Here is an 11,644-nt window from a genome sequence, read left to right as displayed (position 1 = left end):
CTTGGATGAATAATTGAAATCCTAGCTTTGATTCTGTAGAAGAGGTATTTTCTCCAGGGGCCAGGGGGCCTGCTTATATAGCCCTTCCAAATGAACGTGGGCCGTCGGATCAAACCGTCCTTAATCGCACGGTTTTCCTTGACCCCCAAAGACGGTGGAGCACGATCCGCAAGACCTGCCCTGATTGGTCACCAGGGCAGGGCGGGCGCCCAAGGGGGAAGGGCGGGCGCCCTGCCCCCGAGCCCGCTCGGCCTCCCGTTCGTTCCCATGGCTTCTCGAGTCTTCTAGATGATAGAAAATTGGCGCACACGTTAATATCTCTATGTAAACCCGACGTGTGGGCCTTTCCTCCATATTTCCTCATAACCCCCAGCAGAAATAGACAAACACCAAAACTCGTGGAATTCTGTCAGATGAAACCCTAATTTTGGATGTTGGTTGGATATAGGTCCTTTTCCATGATTAGTTGACGGTTAAATGTGAGCATTAAGGACCGCCAACATCTATCCACCGAGACACTAGCATATCCAGGTGATATTACGACCGTGTTGATCCTTGGTGTCTTCGTGGGGTCGATAGGAGATACAACACCGGTAACCACCTTGACTATGCCATTCCCCTCTAGAATATGTAGCTCATAATACATCAACGGAGCGATGACATCATCCACCGAGAAGTGCAACCCTGCATCTTTTTGCCTCACAGGCACCTCTGTAGAAGCACAACTGCTTTTCAATTGACAAGAGTCGGGGTTGATGTTGGCGGCCGGCTCTGACAATCTCTAGAGGCGAGAACTTACAACTTCCTCCACAGCCTTTCTGATTTGCTCCTTCATAGTGGCCTTAAGCGCTTCCTCCCACTCTATTGCCTTACGAGCCTCTTCACTGGTCTTCATAACAGCCTCCTCCAACTTTCGTAGCCGTTCCCTGTCATCTTCCTTCTTTCTCTGGTGGCTTCTATACATTTCTCTGTCCCAAGGGAAGGCATGCTCCCATGACATAGAGCCATAGCCTCTCGTCCGTCCACCATTTCTAGGGTTCCCCAGGGCATATGTCAGCTTATCTTTATATTTGTTTGGCTGTCACTGTCCACTTTGAGTGATGAAGCGAGCTTGATGAAATCTTTCTGCTACAGCTTGGATGCGTTCCCCATACATGACCTTTCCGGTCTCTAGGTCCAAGCTGCCCTCATGAGCGAAAAACCAGTGCGTGGTGCGCTCAGGCTAGTCGACACATTCTGGCACTAACCCCCTATCAATTCGCTCTTGCTTGGCTTTTCCCACTTAGGAATGGCAGTAGGGTAGCCACCGGATCCCATCCTATGGTGGTAGGTCTTGTGTCGGGCATTATCTTGGTTCCTTCTCGCCTGTTGTTGACCCTCTTCCAACATCTTGAACTGTACAAACTCATCCCAAAATGGCCGCACCTTGACAAAGTTCTTATAGTTGAAATCCGGAGTCTTGTTCTTCTTGATATAGTCATTATATAGTCTTGTTCTTCATAGACCAATCCCGAACTCTATCCTTCAACTCTGAATCATTTGTGTCTAGCGTGAAATGTTGCAACATGTCACTCCAGACTAGTTCCTTGTCACGGTTGGAGACATAACTGATTTCAGGGTGTTTCCTATTTTTCTTCCATTCATGGGCATTGATCGGGAGCCTATCCCAGGCAAGGTACCCTAAGTGGTTGACAAAGGTCCTTTCATGAGGTCCACATGGCTGGCCTGTTGCCTCATCGAAATCCGTGATAACCAACCGGCCCTCCATTGGCTTCTTCGGGCCTTGTACTTTTCTGCTGGTACCCGTGGTTGTCTTTGAGCCAGAGGGCTATGTAGGCAGAAACAAGACAATTAATAAAGGAAATTATTTTGAATTTCATGTATATAAACATAGAAGGTTGCATATTGCAGACCTTGCCAGCATTGTCTTCCGGTACGCCTTTGAGGGCCAAGTATTGAGAACCGTCATCGATTCCTTGAGGGTTCTCATCGCATTCGTGATCGTCATAACAAACTTGTTCATCACCATCGCGGATCATGTTTTCATCAATATTTCTTTGTCATCTCTCGAGTCAGCCATTTCTACAAAAATATGTGTATATGTGACGTTAATTATAAATGCTAAACCCTAGACCCTAGACCCTAGGGTTTAGGATTTACGGCTTAGGGTTTACGGTGTAAGGTTTAGGGTTTACAGCGTAGGGTTTAGGGTTTATGACTTAGGGTTTAGGGCTTACGGCGTAGGGGAGAGAAACAAAAAGGAGAGAAAACTTTTTAAACTTGAGCACACAAATAGGGGGAGCAAGCTCATGAACCATTTGTTGCATTTGAATGTGCACTAACATAATGAGGTTTTGCATTGCAAGTTTAAATTCACTACTCTTCTTTGATTGGTGCTTGCTAGAAATAGAACTTGAATGATGCTTTGAATTCTAGCATAAAGTTTTTTTTCATGTGGTATCTTGACATATAATGTGATCTCACGAGGTATCTTGAGATTTTGATGTTTGTCTAGCTACATTGGTGCTAAGGATGGTATATTGGCAACTCCGATTGGTATCACGCTTCAAAGGTCCATTTTATATACCTTAGCATCATTTTGGTAGTAATAAATCTCCCAAAATTCCAATTCATGCATATGTGCAAACTTGAACCAAACTCATGAAAGCACATATGTAGGGGGAGCTAGTACTACCAAAACTGAAATTGAAATGGTCGTCCAATCTTGTCTCATGATTAAAATGCTTTGGACAAGCAATTCAAGTTCATTATGATTTCATTTCATATCTTTGTGATGGTTGTCATCAATTACCAAAAGGGGGAGATTGAAAGCCCAAGTTTGGTTTTGGTAATTAATGACACTAAGTTGCTAATGCCTTATGTTTAAGTGATTTGAGTTAGGTATAGCAACACATGTGATGAAGGTGCATGGTGGCATGGAAAGGTGGCCACATGATTGCAAAGAGTTGAAGCATGATGTGGAGATCATGATGATAGACAAGGGAGAAAGTGAACAAGGCAAAGGTATAAACATAGGGTTTTGCTTTTACCGGTGTAAGTTGAGTAGAGAAGTGTTTGACTGGGTTTAGGATAGATAGCCGACTATCAAGAGGGGAAATCACGGTCATCTCTCTAATCAAGTGCTACTAGGTCCATATCTTGAGCATATGCATTAGGATCTAGTAAAATGCTAACTTGAATCCTTGATAAAAATATTTGTGAAAATGCTAACACACTTGCACAAGTGTTGTGACACTTTTGTGTTGGCACATGGAAGCAAGGGAAGAAGTTGAAGATCGTTTCGTGCAGTGCATATAGGCCGGACACTTCCAATGTGAGGTCGGACGAGTCTGATGTGAGGCCGGACGCGTCCGGTATGAGGTCAGACGTGTCCGAGGTGAGCGTCCGGTGCAGGCTCAGTTTGCAGGACTCTCTGTGTTTTTAGTCCGGTGGAGAGAGTCCGGTGAAAACGCTGTCACAGAGAAGTTTCTGAGTTTGCGTCCGATGCCACACCGGACGCGTCCGGTGTGACACCGGACGTGTCCAAGTTAGTGTTCGGTGTGAGCTCACCTTGCAGAGCTCTCTGTGTTTGAGTCCAGTGCACACCGGACACGTCCGGGTTGTGCGTCCGGTGCTGTGGCGTTCTACGAACCTCTCTGAGTTTTTGTCCGGTCCCACTCGAGACCGTCCAGTGCGTTCGAAGTCGAGAGTCTGGTGCCGTGTCTCGTTCAAAGGCAACGACTAGTTTTCGTACGGTCAAGGGCACTCGACGCTGTCCAGGTTCATACCGGACGCGTCCGGTGTGAACTAGGACGTGTCCGGTGTGCCCGACTGCAGCACATTGAAATCAGCCAACGGCCAGTTTTTGAGGGAGCTTATAAATAGTTTGTGGCCAGCTTTGGGAGGTTGTATCTTATACTTTTGAATACTTGAGGCATACATTGAGCTAGAGAACACTCCCTCCACTCATCTCCTTGCTTGATTGCTAATCTTAGTGAGATTGAGTGAGATTCAAGTGCATTGCTTTGAGAGTTGCATTTAGTGGCACTTGATTCTTGAGTTTGCTGTGGATTTCTTGTTACTCTTGGGTGTTTCCCGACGCCCTAGATGGCTTGGAGCAGCGGTGGTGTTGAGCTCGTGATTGGAGATTGTTTCGAGCCTCACCAAGTGTTTTGTGAGGGGTTCTTGAGCCTTCCCCGCGGGAGATCGCAATTGGCTACTCTAGTGGATTGCTCGTGGCTTGGAGGATCCCCATCTTGTGAGTGGATATGCGGCACCCGCTGAGGGTTTGGCTTTGGATTGCCAATTAGCTCGTGATCCATCAAGTGGGTGTATCGCCACAACGAGGAGTAGCTTGCCGGGAAGCAAGTGAACCTCGGTAAAAAATCTTGTGTCATCTCTTGTCGAGGTCTCCCTTGCAATTGTGCACGTGATTGATTAGATATATCTCATCTCTACAACGTCGGTATAACAATCACTCTCTTCTCTTTACATACTTGCCATACCTTGTTAGTTTAGCTTGTTTTGCTTAGTTGTTGTGTAGCCTTCTCTAGTTGTTGTGGTTTGTTTAGCTTTCTTGCTAGACTTGTGTAGGTGGCTTGCGTAGCTTAGTTGTGCTAGTGCTAGAATAGCTTTGCCACTTATTTTACTAACTCACTTGTTTAGTAAAGTTTGTAGAAACTTTAAATAGGCTATTCACCACCTCTAGCCATTTGGACCTTTTAGCTATTTCTATTTATCTCCTTGGCTTGTGGTTTTTGTTGTTTTACAAAAGTTTTGTGATCCTATCTCTTTAAAAAGTTCGATAGCCTTCCATCCTCTCTAATCTGCCTTTTAGGATGACCACCACTATTGAAGAAGCATGTGTAGTGTCGATGATGTGTTGTGTGGTTGTCTTGCTTGTTGTGTTGTCCTTGTTCTCATGTTCCGAAGGAGGCTCAGAATGCGATTTCTTGAGGTTTTAGTTTGATCTATGTTAAGTGGGGTAGTGTTCTCTCTTATCCTATCTATTTTTTATTAATCTTGGTCCTATCATATTTACTCTTACACCATGCCTACCTACTCTAGTTTTTGATGCATTCTTCTTTATCTCAACTTAATGGAGGAGTCAACACATGAAGGATGCACCAATAGTAGCAAGCCCTAGAGAAAGTACTGACTTCAACAACAATTTCCTAGTGGAACAAATTTTTTGTTAAGTGGGGTAGATCCTCTACCACTCTTGATATCTTGAACAAAAGGAAGTTTGAAGATTGCCTCTTGTTTATCTCCCTTACCTCCTCAAATCTGAGGACAAGATTCTTGTTCACTTGGAGGATGTTACGTGTTGTTTAAAGTGGTGAATCCCCTAAGGTAGTTTTCCTACAAGATGATGTTCACATATATGTTCTTGAAGATAAGCCATACTTTGCTAGAGTGGGGTAGCGTCTGCTACCGTCATCTATCTCAAGTATCTCTAGTTTCAAGACACAAAGAACTAAAGATCAATCTTTATCTTTCATCTCTACTATTTTTGTCATCAAATTTTATCTTTCTTGTCAATCTCTCTTTATCATTTCAGTTATCATTCTTCATCTCTCTTATCACCCTTTGCGATCTTTGATGGCTATTGCATTTCATAAAATCACAAAACAATCTTATAGAACAAACTTTATCCTTCCTACCAACCCCTGTCAGTCTACAATCCTTTCATCATCTCACACCAAAGATCTTGAAATAACTAGGAAGATTAATCTCCATCTTCTCTGTCAAGCTTGGCTAATTCTCAATCTTTTTATCCTAAATCCCATAAATCTTGAATGAATAAAATTATGAGCACTATAAGATCTATCTTTATATTTTATACCATCTTTTGCTAGTCCTAGCTCATTATCTTTACACCTCGTAATGTGAAGACCCGATGATCAATCTTTATCTATTTTTTTAACATCCTTATATCTTTCTTTCTAATATATGTTGACCTTCAGTCCTTTAACCACATGTCATAAAGCTCGATAAGAATCATGGAGATCAATCCTTGTCTTTGTTAAATCCTTAATCCTTTCATCAATCAATCGTTAACATTCTTGTCAACTTTTGGTAGTCTTTAGTTCTTTCATCACATATCTCATAAATCCTGAATCAATGAAATGGTGAGCACCATAAGATCATTTTTGTCATTCTCTATCAACCCTTGTTAATTTTTTATCCTTTTATCATATCTTATAAAAATATTCTCATAGTCAACTTTGATGATCTACTTCATCTTTCTTCTAAGTCTTTTCGAATCTCGGGACGAGATTCATGTTAAGTGGGGTAGATCTATAACACCCTAAAATTCCTATTTTGGGTTGTTATTACAAAACAATAAAAAAATGAAGGGTTTTAATATGTGGATAAAATTTGCCAACAATAGTTTAGATTTCCATATATTTTTATCGAAGAAAAATGGTGCTTTTCAAATATTTTAGAATAAATTAGACGAGCTTTAGTTGATTTGATGCTTGCTTGTTGCTTGAGTTTTGTGTTTTTGAGTGTGCTAGGTTTCAAAAATGCGTTTAGACACCGTCCGGTCCTTCCCGAGAATTTTCTAGACTTTTTCGGGCTTTTTCTCAATTTTGCTAGAGCAAAATCTAATTTTTTTGATGCTCTAAAATACTTTTACATGGACTCCAAAAGTTTTATTTTGGTTCATAATCTCCTAAATCTATCTCTACTAGATTTTATTGAATTTCCAGAATTTTGAAAATATTTTTAGAGATGTAAAATGATTTCAGTTTTTTTCTGGAATTATTTTTAAACTGAAAATGTTTTTTATAAATCCCGAATTTAAGAAATTTTAAAACTTTTCTAATCCCTAGACATATATATATGTCGGCGTAGCCCTCGACGCACTGAGTTCAGAAGTACAACTGGTTTTCCGAGTTGCCACTCGTAGCCCCATAGATCCATCGCCGAAGTTTTGGATCTCACTTTCGGCGGTGAGCTTTTCCGGTCGCCTCGTCTCCTGCGAAAACCGCCGCCACTGTGAGGTTCGTGTCGATCTCCTCTACACCGGCACGCCATCCTTTTTGCGAATCCATGCCCGTTTAATCGTTTTTCTAACTCTTATTTACATTCTCCGGCAAGAAACTCCATGAGCAGCTGTCTTCTTCGAGTTCTCCGCGCCTGCAGGCGGCCCCATGCACTGCAGCCCTACGACGACCAACCCCAACCACACCCGTGCCTCCTGCGCCCTGCTGCCCGCTTGGAGGCGCTCGACAAAGAAATTTTCAAAAACAAAATTGGTTTGCTCTTTGCCGAGCGCCACTGGAGGTGCTCGGCCAAGAAGGCGTCACGGCGGCTAACGGTTGTGACCGTCGCTTTTCTTTGCTGAACGCCGCCTTGGCGCTCGGCAAAGGCTTTGCCGAACGCCGCCTTAGCGCTTGGCAAAGGCTTTGCCGAGCGCCCGACAAAAGATGCTCGTCAAAGAAGCCTTTGCTGAGCGTTTCTTTGTCGGGAGCTCTTTGCCGAGCGCAAATTGGCCTTTACCGAGCGTCTCAGGCACTCGGCAAACCCGCGGTCTGCAGTAGTGAGTGTAAATGGTGTATTTCCACTAGCAGTTGCGTTAAGTGAACTATTAGTGGAAATCCATTTACACAGGCGGTTCACTTAATTAATGCAACCGCCAGTGGAAGTTCACCCTTTACTCTAGCGGTACAGTTAAGTGAACCGCCAGCGTAAGTTGGTTTCCACTAGTGGTTTTTGAGTTTGATCGGGCGTTTTATTTGCACTGGCGCGCTAGGAATTTCATACTACCGGCGCCTGTTGAGCTTTTCTGTGTGTTTTTCTGTCTGGACTCATATTTAGTTGCTTCATTCATTGCGTTATTTTAACTGTCTTACACCTGAAAATATTTGCGTTTTTTGACAAGGGAAAATATAAGTGTTAACAATACCAACATCGTAGTAGGCATGTTCCAGTTCATACATTGTCCTTCAATTCTTCGGAGAATGGTAGATAGTTTCTTGGCTATTGTTTTCTTACTTTCTTAGGGACACAACAGCTTCAGGTGAGTCATGTGAAGTCTCGCATACGTACCTCCTCACAGTATGCGTTCGTTACATCAGTTACAAAAGGTCACGACAGTGACCATCTGTATTCGGAAACCGTCTCGGGCTCCTTGTGAAATTCGAGTTGGACAATGCCATCTAGCCAGCCTGGGCACGGTAATCACCCCATTGAACGTGCTTTAGACGTTTCATCTCCGTTACGAACGTTACTACGATTCGTTTGGTCAGATTACAAAGATTCGACTGTGTATAAGACATGGACTTCCTTTTAAGTCTCAGGACTACCGCATGTTACATACGCCCAGTGCTTTATTTTGAGGTGTGCCTCAAATGCGACATATGGGCGTATGAGTATAACGTATGACGGAAGAATGTCTTGCTAGTATCACATGGGAGGGAGTGCGTCCATAGTTTGCTTCACGCAATATTGTAAACCCTCCCGAGAATTAAGCATGCATGGCAACCACCTGGAACTAGGCTTATCTATCTTTGATGTTTTTTAATACGATGGCTCCAAAAGAGGAACATATTGAAAACAAAGAAGATATATATAGACCTATAAAATCCAAGCAGCATCCTAAAACGTGTAGCATAAAATCAAGCTAGTAATTAAAACCTGCAGTGTACTATTTAATGATTTGATTTTTGGCTATAAATAGATGCGCGGATCGAGCACCCTCCACCATACCAATGGGATATATATAGAACCTACACATCACTTTGCTTTTCTTGTCTACGACTAGAGGAGCTAGAATCCTGCCTAGCTGCCTGCCTGATCAAGAATTCAAGAGCGTAACTAGGCCAGGAGCCATGAGCTCTTCGGTCCTTGGGGCGAGTGCAGGCGCTGGCGGCGGCGGCAGCTCATCAAGCGTGCCGAGTGGGGGCGTTGGATGTGGCGGTGGTGGGCCACCATGCGGTGCGTGCAAGTTCCTGCGGCGCAAGTGCGTGACCGGGTGCATCTTCGCCCCCTACTTTGACTCGGAGCAGGGCGCGGCACACTTCGCGGCGGTGCACAAGGTGTTCGGCGCCAGCAACGTGTCCAAGCTGCTGCTCCAGATCCCGCCTCACAAGCGCCTGGACGCCGTGGTCACCGTGTGCTATGAGGCTCAGGCGCGCATCCGCGACCCCGTCTACGGCTGCGTCTCCCATGTCTTCGCCCTACAGCAACAGGTATGCATGCACATGCAGCGTGTCCATGTAGTACGAGTACATACTGTCATCATCATCATATCACCATGGTTCTTTCAGATCTGTCATCTTTAGGAGCTTCATGCATTATCCAAGATGCATGGGGAGATGGATCTTGATTCTTTTGGGGCCGAATCGTTCTCTAGGTGCCATCCTCGAGGAGGAAGGTATTGGGCCTTCTTCCAGTGATGAAGAAAGGATAGCAAGCAAAAAAGGAGAGCGAAACTAGCAAGGAAGCCTGCGTAGGATCAGAGTTATTTTTTAGTGGATTTTCTGTTACAAATGATGATGTGTGCATCTCATCTCATCGTCTTTTCATAAATTCCATTGCCGATTTCGCTGATGACAATTTCCATCTATATATTGCATCATCTCTATCTGGTTGTGGTTGCCTTCATTTCGCACTCTTGTCATGAAACCAAGAAGGGGTAAAGATCTGCTGCTCGGCGTCCTCACTCAGCTGTGCAGACGTACAGTAGTGGAAAAAGGAGAACGATTAGACTTGGCGTCAATCCCTTGTTTCAGACAACTGATCTTTTTGCTGTTTACAAATCACGAATCATGCAGTGTTTCCAACACATCCTTCGGGGGGCTATATATGTGATTTGAAGTTTGCATCTCTCAATCAGTTTTATCCAGCTAACTTTTGTGTGTGTGTGTGTTTGCAGGTAGTGAACCTCCAGACCGAGCTCACGTACCTGCAAGGCCACCTGAGCACAATTGAGCTCCCAACACCACCACCTTTTGGTGCACAGAACCAGATGCCAATGACTGCCACATTCTGTGTTTCAAACCTGCCGTCCGCGTCCAGCAATATCATCCCGGGCACCGTTGACGTGTCAACAGTCTTTGAGCCGCAGACACAGGAGTCCCACTGGGTCTCCCTCTCCCAGCAGCAGCAACAGGTGCAGCAACACCAGTTTAACCAACAGCAGTCTGTCATGGTGGGAGAGGGCCCTGGCACTGGCATGAGTGGAAGCGGCGCTATAGGAGGTGGAGACTTACAATTGCTGGCAAGGGAGCTCCTGGACCGCCATGGCATAACAGCAGTTGGCTCGCAGTCACAGCCTAAGCCGCCGCCATTCACATAGTGAGCACCGACCTATATATATATATATATATATATATATATATATATATATATAACTAGGTGGACTGATTGATCAGGAAAGAAGGATTTGATCATTCATATATACATTGTGCAAGGAATCCGAGGCAGTATAAGACATGATATAGAAAGAGGCTGACTGACGAATATAATGATGTATGTAGGGGGACATGGTAGGTGACAGGCATCGACCGGTTTTCGGTTGAATACCAGCTTTGTTTGGCCGAGGTTGCAAGAGTGCCCATATATTTGCCCCGATGCTCCAACGGACGAATAAAGCCGGAGGGGAGTTCTTAGTTGCCCTAATATTAGCGTCTGTCAGTGTTACATTGCAACAATTCCATTTGGTTAATTTCCTGATCTAATGGTTGTCACACCTAGCTAGCTCTAGAGTCTAGACGCTCTAGAGTCTAGACTCTTCAATTTATTAGTACATTATTTTGATTGTTATCCCAAATTAAACATATATCAAATTAAAGTAGTCTGAAAATTTTCTTGTTTCCCAGTATATATACTCAAGATTATCTCTCTAGAACTAATAGAGACTGCGGAAACGTACTTTTGTGGGACTGCTTTGACTATACGATCATGCAAGTTTCTCTTCCAATTTCTCTTCTAAGTTATATCATATAATGTGGCCTTGATCTCAGGGCCCTCAATATCTTTGTTGCAAAAAGACGAGCAATTGGCGAATGATTGCTATGAACTTATCGGATGGCTAATGTATAATTATGCAATTTGATGATTATAGGGAAGGGCTTTAGCCCCGAGCCGTAAAGGTCTTTAGTCCCAGCTACGGAACCTTGGCTAAGGTTTCAGGACTAAATGTCTCACCTTTAGTCCCGGTTCCGCGAGCCGGGACTAAAGATCCACCTTTAGTCCCGGTTCACCTTTAGTCCCGGTTGGTAACACCAACCGGAGTAAAGAGTTTTTTATTTTTTCCTTTTCTTTTCTTTTGGTTTTCCATTTAGGGTTTACAATTATGTTATTATTATTTTCAAATGCGTATTGTTTGTTGCTAGTTTATGGAAACACGCACCTATAATTTATATAATTTAAAGCATTACATATAAATATACTATAAAACACTATATATATATATATATATTATATATGTATCTATAGGTCCATAATATAATATTTACACATATGCATCACGGATAAAGTATTTACAACAAAATTATCTCCGCCACTCAAGCATCATACAAATGATTATCGTGATTTGGTTTCATTGGCTCCTCAGGGTTGAAGTAGCACTCGCCGCCGGGATTCAGGACTTGGTCATTAAGAAATCCTGCGATTGTCTCTTGAATTCCTT

General features: G+C 43.6%; 1 protein-coding gene across 1 annotated transcript; it reads left to right on the top strand.

Moving 5' to 3' along the window:
* LOC8068580 (LOB domain-containing protein 30) lies at positions 8,822-10,309 on the top strand. The gene is made up of 2 exons (XM_021451781.1): positions 8,822-9,200; positions 9,887-10,309. The coding sequence occupies exons 1-2, from the start codon at positions 8,841-8,843 to the stop codon at positions 10,307-10,309; spliced, it is 783 nt and encodes a 260-aa protein (XP_021307456.1). The 5' UTR covers positions 8,822-8,840.

Source organism: Sorghum bicolor, chromosome 1 (genome assembly GCF_000003195.3).
Source record: "Sorghum bicolor cultivar BTx623 chromosome 1, Sorghum_bicolor_NCBIv3, whole genome shotgun sequence".
Classification (NCBI taxonomy): Eukaryota; Viridiplantae; Streptophyta; class Magnoliopsida; order Poales; family Poaceae; genus Sorghum; species Sorghum bicolor.
The sequence above is the reverse complement of the archived record's forward strand: the minus strand, read 5'-3'. Positions and strand labels throughout refer to the sequence as shown.

Coding starts and splice junctions, on each gene's coding strand:
- LOC8068580 (XM_021451781.1), top strand. CDS start 8,841: ATGAGCTCTTCGGTCCTTGGGGCGAGTGCAGGCGCTGGCGGCGGCGGC. Junction 9,201..9,886: donor TCTTCGCCCTACAGCAACAG/GTATGCATGCAC, acceptor GTGTGTTTGCAG/GTAGTGAACCTCCAGACCGA.